The sequence below is a fragment of the Coccomyxa subellipsoidea genome, assembly GCF_000258705.1.
Source record: "Coccomyxa subellipsoidea C-169, whole genome shotgun sequence".
Lineage (NCBI taxonomy): Eukaryota > Viridiplantae > Chlorophyta > Trebouxiophyceae > Coccomyxaceae > Coccomyxa > Coccomyxa subellipsoidea.
The window spans coordinates 834,092-856,618 of NW_005178031.1; the positions used below are offsets into that span (position 1 = coordinate 834,092).

The following is a 22,527-nucleotide window of genomic DNA, read 5'->3' on the forward strand; positions in this document are numbered from 1 at the left end:
TCTTTCTCCGCCTTGAGTACTGCGCAGCTGTCGTCAACAGGCTTTGAATTAAACTGCTAGGTAACTCGTCGCACTGGTATCATCTTGCTTTACTCACCATTTTGGAGTATCGACTGCATGCCGCAAGAATATGAGTCATTCCTTCTACCTGTTTCCTGGTGTAAATCTACGAGGCTATTGCCTGTACTGAAAGATATATAAAGTTCAATATAACCTTTCTGAGCAATAACGCACCTTGAGATGCAATGAAATAAGTTAACACTGAAAAAGGCTTTGTCCTCCAGGAGGTGTGGTGCTGCCATTCATGCCTTGGGGCAAAGTATGAGCCATGTGAAATGGCTAGAAGCACTACAAAGGGAATACGGAGGGAAACGCCGGCCTTCCTTCTCGTCCTCATCAGCTGCCTCTCACTTGCATCTGCCCAGCAGGGTGAGCACCTGCAGTTATAGTAAGGCTTATCTGCTTCTCATGCTGGAACCTCGTGTCCTACATGACATCGTGGCCTGCACCGCAGTTGTGCAATCACCGGACGTGCTCACGCGATGGTGGCTGCAAAATGCCAACACCTCGCGGGCGCCAGATGCCGGCATCGCCATCCCAATCTCGCACTTCTCCAGCCGCTGGCACCTTGGGGACGGCCCGGCTGCCAATGACGGCGCGTGGCCCGCGCAGCCGCCCTCGCTCAGCTTTGCGGCCAACTCCGATGATGGCGGCAGGGGCGGTAGCGGCGCGGCAGCGCCGCCAGCCGACCAGACTCTCGCAGCCACCGCGCTGGCAAGCATCCGCAAGGGCGTCACGCGCGTGCCGGTGACGGCCGTCACGCCGCCGCGGCCGACATCGGCCACACTTGCCTCAACGGACGCGCAGGCCGCCATAGTGCAGCAGCAGGCCGCGCCGGACGGGGAGGCCTACGCCTCCCGGGTGGCGCGGAGCGCCGCCCGGGTGGCCGAACTTGCAGGGGCTGCCGGGGACTCGACGGCCGGCCTGATGTGGAGCAGCGCGCTGGGGTCCGCGTTCCAGGACGGGGGGGCGGCTGTTGTGAACGGGGCAAGCGGGGCGGTGGGGCTCGCGGATGACGCGGTGACTGGGGCTGGAGTGCAGGCGGCGCAGGATATGAGCACGCTGCGTGATGGCCTCGCGGCGGCCGTCACGCCGATCGCGAACGCCACGGTCGCCACCGCCGCAGCCGCCAGGCAGGCTCTCACCCAGGGCATCGGTGAGTGGCTATTTACCCCAATTGCCGTGCAATCCCACGCCAGTGTAAAGCAAGACACAGCAACACACGCCAAGCCATCAGCATGCATGCATGCTGCGCCAAAAGGAGGCCTCACCCTTAATGTTGGTGTGGGAATACAGAGGACACAACGGAGCAGTTTGCGCCGGTGTTGGCGCCCCTGCGGCCGGGAAGCGCGTCGGAGGCGCTAGCCCCAGCAGTCGCACAAATTGGCGACTGGTGGCGCCAGTCTCAGGAGCGCGCCAGGAGCAGCCTCAATGACTTCCTCACACCGGCCTTAGCCGGCGTTGCCAATGTCGTCTCGCCGCAGGTGCGTGCAGCCCCTGGGGCAGGACTTTTTACTGCGCAGTGTAGTCAAGGATGCAACTTGTACAAGGGTCTCATGTTCAGAAAAATGCATGTAGTCCTCTGGATCCTGATGATATTGTATACAATTCTGATTGCCTCCATGCAAGGAAGCCCCCTGCCCTGCATGGTTCACCCAAATTTGTGTGTGCCATAAATGTGGCCTGTTGTATTGACTCTCGCAGCTTTGAAAGGACTCTAAACATGCGTCGCTTCAGGCACTGCCTGAGGCAAAACAATCTGCAGGGAGTCCAAAGGCCTCACCTTTGCCAACATGAGCATTCCTTCTGAACCTCAGCAGGACATGGTGATAGATCAAGAGTGGCAAATTAATCTAAATTTCGTGAGAATTCTGGAGGAATCGGGAAGGTGGCAATTCTGACAGGCTTTTGCCTGCATGCTAATGTGCAGAAGAGGGAGGAGTGCATGCAGAAATTCACCCACTGCGGCTTCTGCTCGCCCAATTTTGACCGATGCCTCTTCTGCACGGCGCCTTTCACGCTAATAGACATCTCCTGCGGTGCGCCCACCCCTCACTCTCCCTTTGTCTAGATATTTTGCCTCCTGGAACCCGGTGAACCCTGCATCCCTCTGCTTGCCATCAAAATATGGACGTGACCTTTGTGTCCTTGCACTGACAAGGACAGTGTTGCTCGATTGCCAAGCACAAGATTCCAAAGAATTCCTGCATGAAGTGAATACTCTTACTGTACTTGGCACGAGGTTTTTTCCCCCGAAAGATGTCATCATAAGAGGAACGTGCCAGGATTGTCTTCAAGCATCCCCTGCTTTGAACGCCATGCAACAGATTGCCCCACCTGGAGGTCGAGCTGGTGGCCACTAGATTGCAGGATGTAATTACTGGCGGATTATTAATCTATCGTTTCTAGCAGATGACTAATCACAGAAGTGGCCTGCCCTCGCAGCGTGCCCGCCAGGCACGTTTGTGTCAAGCGACGGCTCCTCCTGCATCCCCTTTGCTGTCGCGCAGCTGGAGAAGCTTATTTTGGCCATCAGTCAGCAGAACGCTGCACTGGCCGACCGGGTCAACTCCCTGCTGCATCTGGTCGGCCCGTCGCGGACCTGCCAGGCCAACATCCCTTTCTGCCTCCGCTGCTCCTCCCCTGCCACCTGCGCCGTCTGCTCTGATGTGCGCCCGCCCTCTTACTTTCAGCCCTGATCGCAAGCTCCTCAGACACTCACTTTGTTTTTCTCACCTTTGATCTGACAATGTCTCCTGCCAGGACCCACAACAGGATCAGTAGGCCCATTTAGTGATGTTTACAAGGCCAAGCCTGTATGGCCAATCCTCCTCCGACCCTCCGCTGCACAGAGCAAGTCCATTGCTTAAAGCGGATGGGCAATCCTGTTGCTAGCAATCTCGGCCCTGCCTGCGAGCTCTTTGGATGCTGCTGCGTGCAATCCACAAATGACACATTGAAGCATGGAGGCAGAAAAACTGCAATTTCCAGATGGATTCCCGCCGGAGTCCGTGCGGTTGCAAGGCCCTCCCTGGCATGCATGCATCCGTGCTGATGTGGCATGGCAGAGAACGCTGACATGGCAGAGAAATGCAAGGCCAAAGCAGCCGCTAGGGACGAGGCATTGGAAGTCAGAGCAAGCCAGCGGATATCAAGGGAAGAAGCACTATTACTGCTGCGCAGGGCTACAAACTGGACGCAGTGGGCAAGTGCATCTGCGACCCGACGACGGCCGGCCCAGGCTGCGCTTTCTGCATCGTGCCGGGATCTTGCGGCAACCCCCTGGGAGGCACCAAGGCCAACCTGAAGGCATGCGCAGATTTCGGCAAGCGGCGGCAGTACGGGCGGGCCTACAACTTTGTTAAGGACCCTGTTACGGGCCTCGGCCGCTGCGAGTGCAACCCCCAGTCGACGCCGCACTGCGCCGCCTGCCTCTTCCCCGGCGTCTGCAAGTTCTGCAACGCGCCGTTCGAGCTCGTGGACGGCAAGTGCGGTGAGTCGCCCGCTCATTCACCGCCCAATCGCCAACAACATATGTCATCAGGATGCATGAAAAGCACGGTTACAGCAGTAATTGGACCCTCTGGAAATGCTTTTCTGGAGATGGCTTTCGTGTCTTTGGCTGGCCAAGAGGTTTCAGAAACAACCTGCATCCCAGAGTACCGCTTTCATTCATGCTTCATTATAAGCGCATGATGGTCTGGTTGTCCTGGGCAGCTCAGGCGCTCACAAATAATGTGAAGGCCTCACCTGCCTTCTAAAAACACCTCTGGTGCAGTGAAATGCGAGGGGCCAAGCAGCTTGTGCTGCAGATAAGGAACTTGTGCCGCCAGCTCATGACAGTTTCTCATATCGGTGTGTGTTGCAGCGTGCCCGCCGCTCTACGGGCCGCCAGTGATGGACGAGGACACCTGCCTGCCCATCTTTCTGGGACAGCAGGTGTACATTACGGGTCCTACGGGCCCCACCGGATTTGGACCTACGGGCCCCACGGGTATCGCAATTGGCGCCACCGGATTTACGGGTAGTACGGCCTATGGCGTCACAGGTTTTACGGGCTTCACAGGATTCACAGGGTTCACCGGTTTTACTGGCCCCACCGGTGAGTCACTCGGATTCAAAACAACAACAGAATATATAGAGGAACTTACGGAATACAGAAACATGTGTGGATGTGAAAAAACGTCTTCATGCAAGCTCTTGCATGCAAGCCAGAGCGGGGCATGAGGAGTCCTGTGGTGTGCAGGCTTCACTGGATTTACTGGAGACACCGGATTCACGGGCTTCACTGGCGACACTGGGTTTACTGGATTCACTGGAGATACAGGTGGGCTTGCAGCCTGGTCAAGTCGTTGGTTATGCCTTCCTCAATGCGTGTTACATGTGCTCTGCATTGCTTAGTGTTGGGGTGAAGACTGCGTGCCCATCTGCAGGATTTACTGGGTTCACCGGAGACACTGGATTCACCGGAACCACAGGAGACACAGGGTTCACCGGCTTCACAGGAGACACAGGTTTACTTTCCATGCATGCAATAGCAAGCGCAAGTGTTGGCAGCACTGCAGCAAGCATTTGAGTGTGCCTGCAGTTTGCTGGTGAGTGTGTAGATGCGGGGCTTTGAACGCAACATGTGACCCATGGCAAATGTTCGCAGGGTTCACTGGCAACACTGGGGACACTGGATTCACCGGCGCCACAGGTTTCACGGGAGACACTGGTTTTACTGGCGACACCGGATTCACTGGCAACACTGGGGACACCGGCTTCACTGGAGCAACTGGTTTCACTGGAGACACCGGTGAAGGCCTGCTTTCTTGTCAAAGATTGCTGGTCTTGTCAAAGAGCATATTGTTCTTGATCAGGGTGCATGACATGCTGAGTCATCTGCTGCTTCTCAAATTTTGCGTGCTGTATTGCAGGTACCACTGGCTTTACTGGAACCACAGGCAATACCGGCGACACCGGATTCACCGGAGACACTGGTTTTACCGGATTTACTGGTGCCACTGGCGACACTGGATTCACAGGTACCCATCATAACTTCTTGCATGCCCTTACCTTGGCTTGCCAACTCCTCATGTCAGATGTACTAGGGGCTTGCATGGCTGACTCATCTGATGTTGACACAATGCAGGGAACACTGGAGACACCGGCTTCACGGGCTTTACTGGAAACACTGGGTTCACCGGTTTCACTGGGGACACCGGTTTTACAGGAGACACTGGTTTCACTGGCGCCACAGGTTCATTAATCATTTGGCAGATATAAGCAGTTGATTTGACATGCTGCCTAGCATTGCCTGATGTATCTCTGCTCCCTAACACACCTTGCAGACGGTGATTGTGTGGCTGCAGGATTCACCGGGGACACCGGTTTTACCGGCTTTACTGGGAGCACAGGATTCACCGGTTTTACTGGAGACACGGGTTTCACCGGCTTCACTGGGTTCACCGGTGCTACTGGCAACACTGGAGACACAGGTTTCACTGGCTTTACTGGAGATACCGGTTTCACAGGCTTCACTGGAGACACTGGCTTCACCGGTGCTACTGGATTCACTGGAGACACTGGCTTCACCGGGGCCACAGGCTTCACAGGGGACACTGGCACGTCTCATTTTCTTGTTCCTGCCTAGATCAAGGGATTGCGCCTTCACATGCATGCTGAGTACATTGTATATGGAACCCTCAGAGATTAAAGGGTGGTGAATTGCAGGATTCACCGGGTTCACTGGAGACACTGGCTTCACTGGAAACACTGGAGATACCGGCTTCACTGGCGCCACAGGCTTCTCTGGAAGTACCGGTTTCACTGGCGACACTGGTTTCACAGGCAAGTATACCAGGACAGCACATCTTGAAGTATGTGAAGCCAGATCATGAATCCTCTACATCAGCATGAGTGTCTTTGGAAGGCACTGCCCATCGTTGTATGCCTTCATATTGTTGGACACGCGCAGCACAAGATCATTCTCTTTGAATGCAGGCTTCGCGGGTGCTACCGGTTTCACTGGCTTCACTGGAGACACCGGCTTCACTGGAGCAACAGGAGTCACTGGCTTCACTGGTGAGTGCCTTGCGTACCGCAGAACATGACTAGCTTTATCAAGACACATAATACCTATGATTATGGCTATTTCTCAGAAGCATGCAACACTCATCCATAGGCACAACTGAGAACGATGAGCCTCAGAATGGAGTGATTGTGTGCAACAGGTGCCACTGGGTACTCAGGAGACACAGGGTTCACTGGAGCAACCGGCTTTTCAGGTTTCACTGGCTTCACTGGAGGCACAGGTGGGCTATATGTCCAGTTAGGCAGCAATGGATGAGTCCTGATAGTGTTTCAGCAAAAATGGCATGCATGCAAATATGCGGGCATGCAAGAAGATACCTGTAGCAAACCCAACACCTACGAAATGGCCCCTAATATCCTTTTTAATTTGTGCAGGTTTTACCGGCTTCACAGGAGACACTGGGTTTACTGGGTTCCCCGGATTCACTGGAGCCACAGGCTTCACCGGTTTCACAGGTGCAAAGAGCTACGCTCCAGCAGTCAGGAACAGACGTCCAGGCTTTTGTGACCTTAGCTGACTTCTTCATTTCATATTTCTTGCCATGCCTGTTTGAGCTCCTTGCTTGAATGCAGGCGCCACCGGATTCACCGGAGACACTGGATTCACCGGTTTCACTGGAAATACTGGGTTCACTGGCGCGACCGGCTTCACAGGTAATCATAAAATCATATCTCCATTGGTGAACATGAATAGTAAGTGAGCCGCCTGCTGAAATCAAACCGAGAGAAGTGCACCTGAAAGCTTTGGAAGCCCTGTAAACATGACATCGTGGGAATTTCAGAGCTGCGCAAATCTGGCGGATCCTTCAAGAGGTCACATTGCAGCTGCATGCGGTGTGTAAGATTTTATGTGCGCAGGATTCACTGGCTTCACCGGCGACACGGGATTTACTGGAGCCACCGGCTTCACTGGCTTTACTGGAGCCACAGGGTTCACAGGTAGCTGCAATCTCACAGTTTGAAGTGCTTCCTTACAGTGGGAGATGCCTTGCGCAATATGCAGCATCTATACAAAGTGAGCGGTGTTTGAAGCACATGATCTGTCATTCAGGTTCCACCGGTTTCACTGGAGACACTGGCTTCACCGGAGTCTCTGGGTTCACTGGCGACACCGGCTTCACTGGGGCCACAGGTGCATTGCACTTTTCTTGATTTGTTGTATTTCTCAAGCCTATTGTGCAGATTCTCTTTGCATCTTGCACACAAGGACAGATGCTTTGCGCATATGCATTTATACAATATGCTGCACGTTGCAGGCTTCACCGGCTTCACTGGAGCTACTGGTTTCACTGGAGACACCGGGATTTCCGGGGCCACAGGTGCTGAATTCCTGCCAGCTACATACTTTCATTTTATTCTTGGCTGGCAATGCATGCTGTGCATTCCATGATCCTGCGCTTGTGCATTGTTCAAAGACAGGAAAGTGGTATTTATGGAAGTCATGCTGAGGATATCCTACTGCTGCGCAGGCTTCACTGGCTTCACGGGATTCACTGGAGCCACTGGCTTCACTGGTACCACTGGTTTCACCGGCGCTACTGGCCTCACCGGAGACAGCGGCTTCACAGGCACCACAGGTGATAAGAGTGCAATTTGCCAATTGCATTGGCAACAGCAGAAGTCTACATTGGAGATTATTATGAGGACGCTTGGATCAAGTCTGCAAAGATGCATGTATGTGAAGTCAATGTGATTCTGCATGCAGGCTTCACTGGCTTTACTGGAGACACAGGCTTCACTGGGTTCACTGGATTTACCGGCTTCACTGGAGCTACTGGCTTCACTGGAGACACTGGAAACACGGGTGCCACAGGTACAGTCAAACTCCGGCATGAGATTCCACCAATGTAATCACAGCTCGAGTCTCTTTGCATACAGATTGCGTACAGAACCAGAGGGGTGTTTGAGCATATGAAGAGATGCAATCCGATTAATCAAGTGCACAATTCTCTTTGCTTGCCTTGCAGGCTTCACCGGCTTCACTGGCGCCACCGGGTTCACTGGAGACACCGGTTTCACTGGCTTCACCGGAGCCACTGGCTTCACTGGTGCAACAGGTTTCACCGGAGACACAGGTATGAGCTTTATACAGATAGAAATTCTTAAACAAGGAATCTAACATTGTGGCACCAGCAGATGTACCAATGTTGTGCATCAAAGACTTGTGCATGCACAGCAGGAGAGTCTTAGTGATGCATGATGTGCAGGGTTCACCGGGTTCACTGGATTCACTGGGTTTACTGGAGACACCGGCTTCACCGGAGCAACAGGATTTACTGGCTTCACTGGAGCCACCGGGATCACGGGAGACACAGGTAAAAATTTGCCCCTCATTCTAGCAGACTTGAAATACAGAGTCTTGAATCTTTCATTGCTTTTTTGAGAACAACTGCAGCAGCAACTGCAGTTTCCTAAATCGTGTCTTGTCTTACCTTCAGGTATCACGGGAGCCACTGGTTTCACTGGAGCAACTGGCTACACCGGATTCACTGGAAACACAGGCTCAACTGGATCAACTGGTGCCACGGGCTTCACTGGAGCCACAGGTATATCACTTCACCTTTCCCTTGTTGCTTTGCGGCAATTGACAAAACGCCGATCTGTCTATCAAATCAAGCACTTGTGATGACCTGTATACAGCACGTTTCATCACAAGGCAACATGGTGGGTGCTGTTGAATGACTCTAGGTTACACTGGAACCACTGGCTTCACCGGCTTCACTGGAGACACTGGCTTCACTGGGAATACCGGGGACACCGGCTTCACCGGCGTCACTGGCTTCACTGGAGCAACAGGTGAGTCTTGTGCAGGGGATATGAATTGCATGCAAATAGAACAGGCTTCTTTAGCTTTTATTACAATACTGAGTGACAAATTTACTGTCTCCACTGCTCCTTCGACATCAAACTTCTGTGCATATCACACCACAGTACATACAATGGGCTAGGCTCAGAATTGTTTGTGTCATTCTTCAGGGTTCACTGGTTCCACTGGAGACACCGGATTCACGGGAGCTACTGGCTTCACCGGCTTTACTGGAGCAACGGGCTTCACCGGAAGCACTGGTTTCACTGGGACCACCGGCTTTACCGGCGCCACCGGCTTCACCGGCTTCACGGGTGACTTCTCCTGACTGCCTATGCACGAAGATATATTCAATTTCGTGTTCAAATTGCTTTACTATATATGTGCAGCTGCAAAAGCTGGTCAAGCTGACAAATATATGGATGCATGCTGACTCATGGGCATGCATGCAGGATTCACTGGCACGACAGGAGCCACCGGTTTCACAGGCTTCACTGGAGCCACCGGTTTTACCGGCTTTACTGGATTCACTGGGGCCACGGGCTTCACTGGAGCTACCGGCAGCACAGGTGTGTTTATCCTTTCTCAGCTGACTTCATTGTGCTTTTAAATTCCAGCTGCACCATGCCTATGCATGTTTTGGTTGGTGTCTTGAGCCTATGTTAGCATCCAGGGCCTGAGATTGAACTGTGATGTTCAGGATTCACTGGCTTCACGGGTGACACCGGAATCACTGGAGCCACTGGCTTTACCGGAGACACTGGCTTCACTGGAACAACCGGTAAGCTATTTGACTGAGTTTTACATTGCTCATTGCAGGCATTCTGAGCGTGATTTCTCAGGCAAGTCAAAAGAAAGATGCACATTTCAATGAGAGCATGCTGATGTGCGCTGTGACAGGATTCACTGGCTTCACGGGAGACACTGGCTTTACTGGAGCTACTGGCTTCACTGGAACCACAGGTTTCACCGGCGCTACAGGTGACACACTGCCTGCACCTATGCATGATATCACTAAGGTTTAAATCCAGTATATTGTTGCACAGAATGCATGCATCGAGGGTAATCCTGAATATTGACCCTTTTTTTGGCACGGTGCAGGTTTCACTGGCTTCACAGGAGACACTGGGATCACTGGAGGGACCGGATTCACTGGAAGTACCGGCTTCACCGGTAACACAGGTAAATGTCTTCATTGTTGCCTTAGCCTTGTGCACTTTCACCCTTTCACATAACGAACTACAGCAGTCTTTGCGAATCACCAATCAGAGCTTGCCCCATTTTGCCTACAAAGTTATCTAGGTACCATATTAATACAAATTTAATACAAAAGCACAAATTTGAGAGTATGCTCATGATGCAGGATCCACCGGAGCCACGGGTATCACTGGCTTCACTGGAGCCACCGGCTTCACTGGAGACACCGGTTTCACTGGCGCTACAGGTTGATATTTTCCACCGCCCCTGCTAGCATGCAAACGGAGTCTCTCAGCGCTCGATATGAGGTACTGAAACACAAGAAAACTTGCTTGACAGATTTGATGCTGTCTCATCAAATATATGATCCTGCGCAGGCTTCACCGGCTTCACGGGAGACACTGGCTTCACTGGTGCCACTGGGTCTACCGGATTCACTGGCGCAACCGGATTCACAGGTCTGGTCTAATTTCGATATCAATGAAGCCTGGTTTGCCGATTGCAAAGGCAGGATGTTCCTTTATGCTGAGTACACAGCAGTTGCATTGCAGATTATGACAGTATCAACAGGTGTCCGTGACAGCTGCTTACAAGCCATTTGATGTCCGAACAGGTTTCACCGGTGCCACTGGCTTTACCGGTTTCACCGGAGGTACTGGCTACACTGGCACCACTGGCTTTACTGGCGCCACAGGTGACTTTGATTGGCCACTCACTCTCATGCGTGCAACCTATTCCAAGCCTGCATGCATGCAATTTAGCCACACGCTTCTTTCATGCTGAGTTGCATCCGTCTCTGAGGGTTCTTTGTCATGGAATGCAGGATTCACTGGCTTCACCGGAGACACTGGGATCACTGGCGCCACTGGCTTCACCGGCAGCACTGGTACGGAAATGGCAGCTGGTGTCCTTGCACAGGGATCTTGTATACAAGATGTTCTCTCACTCTGCTGTGAAGATCCATTTGGAGAGTACTGGCAACAACCAATCATTGTGTGTGAGCAGGTTTCACTGGAACTACCGGATTCACTGGTTTTACCGGAGACACTGGCTTTACCGGTTCCACTGGTGCCACTGGCTTCACGGGAGCCACCGGATTCACTGGAGGCACAGGTGTGTGCATCCATCATGAAGCTTTCATATGCACAAAAATCTCAAGAGCAGTCTACTGATCTGTGCTGCAGTAGCAGGATGCTGAGAACCATCCATTGGGGATTCTATTGCAGGCTTCACCGGCTTCACTGGAAGCACGGGCTTCACCGGTGCTATTGGCTTCACCGGTGCCACCGGTTTTACCGGTTTCACTGGAGACACTGGCTTCACCGGTTCTACTGGTGCGCTGTTTGGCCAGCTTATCAAGCGATGAGCACAGTGTGTGATTATTGAAGCCTCTAACATGGTAGATCTATCTTTTCTGGGCTCGCTGTTGTCCCACTGAGTGCATGAGTGGTGCGTTGCAGGATTCACTGGGTTCACTGGGGACACCGGTTTTACCGGAGCAACCGGCTTTACTGGCGCTACTGGGAACACTGGCTTCACCGGAGCTACAGGATTCACTGGCACTACCGGTTATGTCCTAGCCCACATTCCTTTACTTGTTGCTTGGTTGCGCCTTTCTGCTAAATGGGGATGCTGAAGACTACAACTGGTGATGCAGGGTTCACTGGCTTCACCGGAGACACAGGCTTCACTGGTGCCACTGGCTCTACTGGGTTCACTGGCAGCACTGGATTCTCTGGTGCTACTGGCTTCTCTGGAGCTACAGGTGGGATAGACCTAAAGAAGCTGCATGTCAACTTCGGCAGACTTGCCCTTCCTCTCACCAGACAGGGACGCTTCAGCAGCTGTAGATGATGTCAAGCACTTCTGTGCAGGGTTCACTGGATTCACCGGTGCCACGGGTTTCACCGGAGACACTGGAGCCACCGGCTTCAGTGGAGCAACAGGCTTTACCGGCAGCACTGGAGGCACCGGTGCCACAGGTGCAATGCTCTCCATCCTTGAATGCAGGATTTCACGTAGTCTACATGTGTTGGTTTATATCCTTTGGAAGAATGTTGTATCGCTTGATGGGCACACTCTTTTCCACTGGAGTCTGCATGGCGGAGGTTTACTGTGGTGGCATGCTTGTGCAGGATACAGCGGTTTCACTGGCGCTACCGGTTTTACTGGAGACTCTGGTTTCACCGGCACCACTGGAGCAACTGGATATACTGGCTCTACTGGCTTCACCGGCGCCACTGGTGCGCCAAAAGTCCTCTTGCATGTTAAATATCTTCTTCTCTCGCAGCAACTCTTGAAAGTCTATTGCTGCTGGCACCCGGAAATGAGATGGTGGCATGCATAAATCTCTGTATTCTTGCAGGTTTTACTGGCTTCACTGGAGCAACTGGCTACACCGGAGCCACAGGCTTCACCGGATTCACTGGAGACACCGGATTTACTGGTTTTACCGGGAACACCGGCTTCACCGGCGCCACTGGGTTCACTGGCAGCACAGGCGCTACAGGTAAGTTTTCTGAACGAAGATTTCCAAATTTTTATCCTTCTGTGAAAAAGAAGTCCCTATACAGAAGTCTCCTCTGGACCAATGGCTGAGAAACATCTCCTGAGCATGCAACAAGTTGCTAAGTGTCTGCTTGTGTTTATCAGGCTTCACCGGTGCTACGGGACTCACCGGATTTACGGGCGCTACGGGCTCCACCGGTACAAGTGGCAGTACTGGCTTTACGGGGGCAACTGGCTTCACGGGCGTCACTGGAGCTACAGGCTTCACTGGGTCCACGGGCTTCACTGGAAGCACTGGCTTTACTGGCAGCACTGGTTTTACTGGCGCCACTGGTAACTCCTCCCTTGAACGCAGTCTTCCCTTTTTCGCATTGAACAGTCCATTTCTTGAGCCCAGGTCGCTATGCAATACAAAGGGGAACGCATGCATACCTCTGGCAACAGTGAATTCGTGCAAGACACTAAACTAGAGGATTGCACACCTTTGGCAGAATTCAGGTTCTTTGGCATGCACTGCAGGTTCCACTGGAGCAACTGGCGACACTGGGTTCACTGGAAACACTGGCTTCACTGGAAACACCGGTTTCACAGGTGGTACAGGCGCAACAGGTTACACTGGCGCCACCGGCTTCACAGGCTTTACTGGCACAACCGGAGACACTGGTATAACTGGAAGCACTGGCTACACAGGCTCTACTGGCGCAACAGGTGATAAATTCACTCTCTGCCTGCACCCTCTTAAGCACTCATGATACAGCTTCTTCTCTGGTCTTCTCCCAGGCATAAGTGAAGAAGCATTAATGCACCACACTGTTTGAGCCAGAGTGACTAACTGCCTGTTTATGCATTCAGGCTTCTCTGGAGCAACAGGCTTTACTGGATTCACTGGAGACACTGGCTTCACCGGGGCAACTGGCTTCACTGGGTCGACTGGAGTCACTGGGTTCACTGGTGGAACAGGATACACCGGGTTTACTGGAAGCACGGGAGCCACCGGCTTCACTGGCGTCACTGGCTTCACCGGAGACACCGGCGCAACAGGTGCTTCATAGTGTCCCTTGCAGTGAGTGGGTGACAGAAATTGTTTGAAGTCCTAAAATATCAAGGAGGGCACACACAAGTAGACATTTTTGGCGGTATGCTTGGTAAGCTTCTCGTATGCTTGGTAAGTTTCTGAGTGAAGCTTTGTCCACTGGACAGGTTTCTCCGGTGCCACGGGAGCCACTGGAGTCACTGGGAGCACGGGCTTCACTGGAAGCACTGGCTTCACCGGTGCAACAGGTGAGCATATTCCATCCTGGTATTGAAAGAAACTTCAGAATCTGAATTTCTACATCACTGTGGAATTATATAGAGTTGCTGTGGAGTTCAGATCCACACCAGGCTCACCTCAGACCAGCACATTGCATCCTGTCTTGAACACCAGCAGTGAGATTCTGCAAGTGTCATTGGATATTCGTTTCCTTCGTGCTGACTTGTTCTGTCACAGGTTTCACCGGAGACACTGGAGCCACCGGTCTCACTGGAGCAAGCGGCTTCACTGGCAACACTGGCTTCACCGGCGCCACAGGTGCGTGCTTTGGATGTCTGGCATTTCTATCAGAGGCAATGTCTAGAGTCAATCTGTGCAGTGTCCCTATGTATCAGTGATTCCTCACTTTCCAGAACGGTGTTTGATGAAGGTCTTTTGGTGTGCACAGGATTCACCGGCTTCACTGGAGCTACCGGCTTCACTGGCTTTACTGGGTTCACTGGGGCAACGGGCTTCACTGGAAACACAGGCGCCACTGGCGCTTCAGGCTTCACTGGCAGCACTGGAGGCACAGGCTTCACCGGCGCCACAGGTAACAGCTGCCTTCCTGCTCTCAGCACAACTGATCTGCCAGATTTTTTTGCAGATCAGAATCCGCTGAAGCACCAACACAGTTGATTCGTGCACAGCAATGAGCACAGCGACTCTTGCTGATGGTGTGTGCATCTGCAGGCTTCACTGGTGCAACTGGAGTATCTGGGCCGACCGGCATTACTGGCTACACCGGCACAACTGGCTCGACTGGCTTCACTGGAGTCACTGGCAACACCGGAGCTACAGGCGGCACTGGCTACACAGGCATGACCACCATGAATTTTTAAGCTTCTTGATATGCTGCAGAAGCACAATTCTCCTGGCCTGCATGCATATCAGCTGCAATACTGATGATGATGGGCTGTGTGTACAGGCTTCACTGGCTCCACGGGCTTCACTGGATTCACTGGAGACACTGGCTTCTCCGGCGCAACAGGTGCTTTCCTTCAAACTTTCCACAGCGGCTGCTGGCCTTTGCACACTATGGCCTTTTAAAACTCCCACTTCTGCAAATCTGCATGCATGAATTTGCAAGGTTTAGTGTTTGATTGTGGCCTGCAGGATTCACTGGCTCAACGGGGGGCACAGGCACCACAGGAGCCACAGGTAATTAATGAACAAAGCATTCACAGCTACACGTGTTCTATGCTTGTTCTCAGAGGGGGTGCAACAGAAATAACATTCATAAAGCCTCGAAGAGAGTCTTCAATGCAATGAGGCATTCCCTTTTGCGTGCAGGCTTCACTGGGTCTACGGGTCAAACTGGAGCCACTGGGGGAACCGGCTTCACTGGATTTACAGGCATGATCTGACCTGCAACTCTCATGCAGTGTGGCTGCAATGACCAAGTGGGACTAGTCTATGAGCAATGCAGAGTCATAAAGGAAGCTTCCTGACCTGGCGTGATCATGCGGTGCAGCTGTCAGAATCTCAACCAAAAATCATAGGCGTTGAAAGTGATGTGATGGCGCTTTGGTGTGCTTGCTCGTGCAGGTTTCACTGGATCGACGGGAGGCACAGGATCATCTGGCGCAACAGGTGTGACAAATGCTTCATTCAAAAGTCAACTCCTGTTTTATGAATGACCCGGCTTTGCCCGGCTGCCTGTGTGTCAAGCCTCATGACCGGACTTCCTGTGGACATTGGAGGAAAGAAGAGCGACATTTTATTGTCAATGCAGTAATGTTGGGGCAGACAATATACAATCTGAAGCCTTGTCTCTCGTGTTGCAGGTGCCACTGGGGGGTCGGGAGCAACAGGCTTCACTGGTGGCACGGGTGCCACCGGCCTCACTGGAAACACCGGCGCCACTGGCTCCACAGGAGGGACTGGCTTCACTGGCACCACTGGTGGAACAGGTGTTCTGCTCATACTCCTGCTGACTGTGCTTCACCCGTGTCAAAGTCAGAGCTCGTATCCAGTTGCATGGATGAAGATCGTCCAGGAAGACTCTCAGATGCAAATTCATGTGGTGTAGCTAGATCTGCAAGAGAGCAGGCTTGCCTGCAGCCATCCCTCATTCTCATGCCTGCTGCTCTGTGATTTACATGAGAACTGAAACGACGCATTTCTCACTTTCGTCCAGGGGCTACTGGCGACACAGGCAGCACGGGAGGCACTGGCATCACAGGGGTCACCGGCGGGACAGGTGCCTCCACTTGTCATGATGATCAAGCACACTATATTGCAAAGCTGTGCGCAGGCTTGCTTCAATTCAGCACACATGTCGGAATTGGAATTCCAGTGGGAATTTGTTGCTGCGTGCTGATTCTTGTGTTTGTGGTGCAGGGGCCTTGGGATCCACTGGAGCCACTGGCTTCACAGGAGACACGGGTATCACTGGAGCTACAGGTTTGACTCTTGCATCGGCACAACTGGACTGCGATTGTGATGCCCTTGGGGCTGTATTTGCCCTTGTCACAACAGATGTATAATCTGTTTCAACAGCAGGCAAAGGCAAGCTGATAGCATGACTGATGCATCTTTGCTCTGAGATTAATCTTGTGTCTTGTGCAGGCTTCTCTGGCGCCACTGGAGCTACCGGCTTCAGCGGTCCTTCTGGCGTCACTGGCATCACTGGTACATCCCTCTTTTTGGACCCTGGAATTTTAAATAAATCTGAAAGCAAAATAAAACAAGTCACACACTTCGAATTGGCGGGCATAGGTGCCTTCAACGCTTGTTTTGTTGAGTTTGGCCTGCATTTTTGACATGCAAAATACCTTTGCAGAACACCCGACAATGCACTCGATGACCAATGTCTCGGTGATGCTGAGCAGGTGCAACTGGATTCACCGGCAGCAGTGGAGACACAGGAGTCACTGGTGCCACTGGCTCCAGAGGATTCATTGGAGCCACCGGCTTCACCGGAGCAATTGGAACCACAGGTCAGTAACACAAATCATGCGCTGCATCTTCCTCCAATTTGAAGTGGTATCTTTCCCTCACTAGGACAGCTCTGCCTGCGTCTCTGACTCCAAAGCTTGAGTCACATCACCTCCAGGGTACAGCTATATACAAGGCAGCTACCGTATTGCCATTCACACTTGATAGTCATCCCCTATGAGTCATTCTCAGAAGCACAAGTTGCTGGATCCTGACAAAATGATGTGTGCCCTGTCAGGCTCCACCGGCTTCACTGGAGGCACCGGCGCAACAGGAGGCACTGGTGGCACAGGCTTCACAGGTACATGATTTTCCTATCGATTTCTTTTTCAGCAAAGCCATCAGCACCCATCCGGCACCTGATCTATGCATGCAAGCTTCTTCCAAGCAGTAAACATGCCTTCTGCGCATTTAGTAAACGCTATGAACTTACTTTGGCCGTTCCCATTTCTGCTGCAGGCGCCACTGGCTCCACCGGCACCACTGGGGGGACAGGCGGCACTGGAGGCACTGGAGCCAGCGGTGAGCTGTTATTTGTTGTGCATGATACCTCAGTGTAAATTGCATGCACTCTGTCCAGTGCACCTGCCAGACCCATCTGTTGGAGAAGAGCAGCCATTGCATTTGCACAGCACATCCAGCGGTGTCAAGCATCAAAGCAGGTATCTATCTGGGTCGAGTGACTTGATATGCTGTGTTCCGGTGTCCTGCAGGATCCACGGGGAACACTGGAGCAAGCGGCTTCACCGGATCGACAGGTGGCACTGGTGCAACAGGTACGCTGTGCAGACCACTCCACTATTGCTGCCTGCGCCCACTGCAGGCCGCACCGAGACACTTAAGTTTTCATGGGTTCCTGCCACCATGATTTACTTAGGTTCTGTACGCATATGGGCCAATTCTGAGGCCTTGAACAGGCAACCGAGATAGGCTGTCAGCTTTGAGTCGTGTGGATCTGGTTCGAACATTTAGACGAAATGGCTTTTGTGTGCAGGCTTCACTGGGCAGACTGGCGGGACTGGATCGACTGGAACCACAGGTGCGTATCACAGATGCTTGCTTTTTTTATTGCGATGTTATGCATGCATGCAAATGGGCTTGTGGCTGGAGGAGAAAGCTTGCCCTCAAACACCAAGTTGATGGGGCAAGTCTTGCACCAGTGACCTTGTTCTCTTCCGTGGCTGTCTCATGACACTCAATGCAATTGGTAGCATGCCCAAGATGAGAGCAGAGAATCATGCGCAGCTAGTGTGATACGCCATGATTCTGCATGAGTTGGGCAACCAGGATAAACTAATTGGCTTCGTCTCGCTGTGCAGGCGCCACCGGCAGCACAGGAACCACAGGCAGCAGTGGCATCACTGGCTCTACTGGCTCCACAGGTGTGCACGAACCCATATCTCTAGTCTTCCTGTTGTCTGGCGTGTATCGTTGATCCTGTCATTGCTTCACCAAGTCCTCTGGCAAAGCCGTGAATGTCAGCCGGATGTGGTTTGCAGGCTCTTCTGGACTCCAGGGCTTCACAGGGGCAACAGGAGCCACTGGAAACAGCGGAACAACAGGTACACTTTCTATGTCTGCAAAGTTTGCACGTTGCAAGCGATCATCTTGAAAATATGTCATATACATATGAGAGAAGGACTTGCATTTGGCATGCAGCAGGTGTGCATATGTACTGAGTCATTTTTGTTGTTGTGCCGTCAGGTGCCACTGGCCTCACTGGAGCGTCTGGGGCCACTGGCTTCACTGGTGAGCTGCGCTTGTGACATCCAACGTTCCTGCTCTGTTTCCTGCCTTTGGCATCTCAGTTCTTTGCAACCTGACTGCTCTCATGAGAGGACCTTCCTTTGAGTGTACTTGCGTGTCCATGGGCACTTTTCTGATGCACTTGTGGATTTATTTGTGCAAGAGGACCCACCAGGAAATCGAATTACACCTCAATCTTCTATCCCTTCCAAAACCATTTGCTGAGTGCTGTTTGGATGTCTGTTAGGCTCTACTGGGGGCAGCGGCGCAACTGGCTCCACTGGATTCTCAGGTGAGCTGCTTCTTGCACTCCCGCTCACACATCATCTGGCTGCAGCAAGCTCCTTGTGTCCCAAGAAACACAAGCTGCCCTGCTGCCGTAATATTTGATATGGACTACCAACAGACACTGCTTGGCAATGCTAAACGGAGAATTGTGTATTGTGCAGGCGCAACTGGCACAACAGGAGCCACTGGTTTCAGTGGCGGCTCTGGCGCGACAGGCTCCACAGGTGAGCACCATGCAATGACTCATTAGGCAACTCGGCTATGTTGCCAATCTCTTTCTATGTAGAACAAAAGGTACTTTGCATGCATGCTGGCGCAGATTCTCTGTTGAGTTTTTCATGTGCATGCATGCATGCCTTTTTCAGGGGTGAGCGTAATGACATTCCTTATTAATGACCAGGAAGCACTGGCGGCACTGGAGGAACGGGTAACACAGGAAGCGCAGGGGCGACAGGACCCACAGGTGAGACTCTGATCGAATACTTTATATACAAGGAGCCCGAGCATGGTGGATGCTTGAGGCATGCCAGTCCAGCGCTGAATGTCCTCTCCTCTGCATCAGCGTTTCGATTAAGGAACTGGCGAATTATGCCTTGGTGGCTGTTTTGACAGCCCCACAGGGGCGAAAAAGGCCATTTTTTGACTAACTTTGCTTACTAACTGTCAATTTTACCGTTTATCATTACTTCCCCTAAGGAAATGTGGCTGTTTGCGCCACCCATAATATGTATAAGCCTGCCTGCGGCCAGCCTGTGTATATATAATTGAGTAGGGGTCATGGAAAGACCACAGGTTGCGTGCCGAAAACCTTTCATTCTGTCCATGCAGGCTTCTCTGGAGCAACAGGCGGCACTGGCTCAACCGGAGGTACTGGATCCACTGGCGCCACTGGAGGCACTGGCTTCTCAGGAGCCACAGGCTTCACCGGCACCACAGGTGATGCCCCATCCTTGCAGGCTGTGGAAAAGGCACAGTTAATCACAACTTTGTAGCATGTCTGCGGATTTCTGTACTATTAACAAACTCCATTTCAGGGCATGTTGAGGCTTTGCAGGTTGTGGCATCTGCAGGACGCTCAATATTAGATTGCCAGCTCCTGTAAAGATTTTGGATTTGTTTCAAGTTCATTTGTGACCTCCATTTAATACATGACAGGTGGATCTGGCACAACTGGTGGGAGTGGGGCTACTGGAGCCACCGGCTTCACCGGCACAACTGGTGACTCCCTTGATCTTAGCCCAGCAGTGTTGTGATTCACATGGAATTTGCATGCATGCTATCTCCTTATCCTAAAGCAGCCTAGCTCCTCAATTAGCATTTTTCAGTGCAAATTAAGTTCTGAGAGGGTTGCATTGTTTGTATCGTCCAGGTGGCACCGGCTTTACGGGTTTCTCTGGCGCTACTGGTGGCTCCGGCTTCACCGGCGCCACAGGTGTTCATCCTCTTCTGACCGTTAATTCTGCTGCCTTGATAATATCCGCACAGTTTTGGCAGCGGCATGATAGCATCCAAAATGCCAATGGACGCACCCGTGTACACACAAAACATTTTGCACCAAACAGCATTGTACTGACATTGCATTCTCATATAAAATCACAAAGGAAACAAATGTGATGTCAATTCATCGTTCTGAGATTGTGTCATTTGCCTGTGAAGGTGCTGCGGCCACCGGAGCGACTGGCGTCACAGGAAACACCGGCCCAACCGGGGGGACCGGGCCGAGCGGGTCAACAGGTTAGTCATGCGCTTAGTAATATGTGTCCTGACGCCCTCCTGTTGCGTTCAGTGAGGCGACTGATTCCATCTGTTGACCACTGACACTCTTACAACTGTGCCATGATTGGGGCATGTAGGTATATTGAGAAGAGGAGTTGTGTTGTCTGGGTGTCTTTGACATGGTGACAAGGCTTCTGTCGCAAGCAAGCGCATGCAATGACAATAAGGAATAGGTGAAACATGCAATCGTTGGCTCACTAAGGAAAGTAACGCTGCTCTGCTCAGGGGCCGTGGGCACGAGTGGAGCTACCGGATCAACAGGAGTCACTGGAACAACCGGCACCAGTGGACCCACCGGCTTCTCTGGCGGCACTGGTTCCACTGGCCCTGGTATCACAGGAGCCACCGGCGTCACTGGCCCCACCGGTCCCACTGGCCCTACAGGTCAGTCTCGACCATGAAAAACTGACAGGCACATTGATGAGTCACTATCCTCAGATATAGGACAGGCTGACTGTGCACATGCATCAGATGTGGGTTGTTCATTGCCCCTGATCTCGCAGCTCTGAAATTCACTGGAATTGCACCTGTCCAGCCCTCATGGCTTGAGGTGTTTGCCCGAGGCTGGTGATCAGATTATTCACGTGGAATGGATGACAAAGATGTTACAAGTAATGATACTGTGTTGGGCAGGTTTCACGGGCGGAACAGGCGGCACGGGCGGCACAGGCTTTGCCGCGACGGGCGCCACGGGACCGACCGGCCCAACCGGCGCGCAGGTGACTCACCTCCCTTAGTCGTGCTCTGTTCATGCCCGCAGCAGTAGCGTGCAAGACCACACAGCCACAGTTGCAAGCTCCGACACCCAGCAGGAGGCATTTTATCTTTGGCTTGCGGCATTTCTGGTGCGTGGGGGATTGGTACTGTTCTTCTGTACAAAAGCAGATCATCTTAGCTTGTTATCTGCACTCTGCAGGGAGTCACGGGCGGCGCAGGATGAACACACCGCACTGCTTAAGTGAGCCCACTCCGGCCACTTTGCCGTCATAGACTTTGCTACGCCAGCATCTCTTGAATTTGATTGCCTCTGCATGCCTGGACCGTGCCTTGACACCAGTCAGATGGATGGCTTGATATCTACAAGTCTTAATAGCTGTGCTTGTCTGCTGGAGCAGGTTCCACCCCTTCAGATCTGGGCCTCAGTATTCGCGCAACTGCGGCTGCCCGGCATCGGGCGCCCGGCGCGCCAGATCTGCATTATTTGGTCAAATCGCACCGTCCCAACCCAAAAGACAAGTCGCAGGCCAGCATTGCCGCCCGAGTCACCACTATTGCGTGGCTGGTCAAGCATTTGCAATCCGTGAATGCTCCATAGCATGAGAGCAGCCACCGCCGATGCCAGAATTTGGGCTGTGAGCTCTGGCGGGTGCTAATTGTTTCGCAAGGCTCTCCTTAGCCAAGAAAGTCAGTACCTGAGGCAGCTTCTGCTTCGCCTGATCCACATGCAGTATCTGCTAGGAAGGAGAAAGGGGTTTTCAGAATTTTTTTGCAGCACACAACCCCGCCACAAAATTTGAACACTTTCAAAGATGGAAGGAAGGAGGCTAGGGATATAGCTTTAGATGGGGTGCTGCCACATATGGGGCGGGAATCTTTCTTTTAGCCTAGTCGCAGACAGTGCGCAGGGCATTGTTATATCTGCATGTGGATCAGGTGAGGCGGGAAAAGCCGTCTGACTGTCAGGCTGGCTCTAGGGGAATTCTTTTTGACAGGGGAGAAAGGCCGTATTATTCAGAACAAGGCACCAGCACTTCAGAGCAAATTTGGAATTGCGCGCGACGAATTGGGCATGTTTATTGCAATTCTTTTCGGGTTGTCTATGGTCATTGAATGGGTGTCT

The 22,527-nt window shown here is 52.4% G+C and overlaps 1 protein-coding gene across 1 annotated transcript; it reads left to right on the forward strand.

Annotated features, from left to right (window-relative positions):
• Positions 1 to 468: 468 nt before the first annotated feature.
• On the forward strand, positions 469 to 21,627 carry COCSUDRAFT_56676 (hypothetical protein; the record flags this gene model as incomplete). The annotated part of the gene is made up of 71 exons (XM_005645947.1): positions 469 to 1,216; positions 1,357 to 1,544; positions 1,991 to 2,099; positions 2,506 to 2,729; positions 3,244 to 3,553; positions 3,929 to 4,162; positions 4,307 to 4,387; positions 4,494 to 4,574; positions 4,715 to 4,858; positions 4,980 to 5,087; positions 5,195 to 5,302; positions 5,415 to 5,603; positions 5,776 to 5,883; positions 6,046 to 6,126; positions 6,276 to 6,356; positions 6,511 to 6,591; positions 6,709 to 6,789; positions 6,994 to 7,074; positions 7,187 to 7,267; positions 7,392 to 7,454; positions 7,605 to 7,712; positions 7,841 to 7,948; positions 8,103 to 8,210; positions 8,343 to 8,450; positions 8,574 to 8,681; positions 8,824 to 8,931; positions 9,112 to 9,255; positions 9,394 to 9,510; positions 9,642 to 9,722; positions 9,842 to 9,922; positions 10,043 to 10,123; positions 10,305 to 10,385; positions 10,516 to 10,596; positions 10,752 to 10,832; positions 10,962 to 11,024; positions 11,144 to 11,251; positions 11,365 to 11,472; positions 11,599 to 11,706; positions 11,796 to 11,903; positions 12,013 to 12,120; positions 12,274 to 12,381; positions 12,504 to 12,647; positions 12,791 to 12,979; positions 13,166 to 13,354; positions 13,499 to 13,687; positions 13,847 to 13,927; positions 14,136 to 14,216; positions 14,347 to 14,490; positions 14,866 to 14,928; positions 15,054 to 15,098; positions 15,486 to 15,530; positions 15,725 to 15,850; positions 16,078 to 16,140; positions 16,281 to 16,343; positions 16,509 to 16,571; positions 16,772 to 16,879; positions 17,116 to 17,178; positions 17,337 to 17,399; positions 17,591 to 17,653; positions 17,872 to 17,916; positions 18,197 to 18,259; positions 18,377 to 18,439; positions 18,582 to 18,626; positions 18,871 to 18,915; positions 19,073 to 19,135; positions 19,740 to 19,847; positions 20,281 to 20,343; positions 20,568 to 20,645; positions 20,913 to 21,071; positions 21,321 to 21,406; positions 21,604 to 21,627. The coding sequence occupies 71 exons, from the start codon at positions 469 to 471 to the stop codon at positions 21,625 to 21,627; spliced, it is 7,911 nt and encodes a 2,636-aa protein (XP_005646004.1).
• Between the last annotated feature and the right edge of the window lie 900 nt (positions 21,628 to 22,527).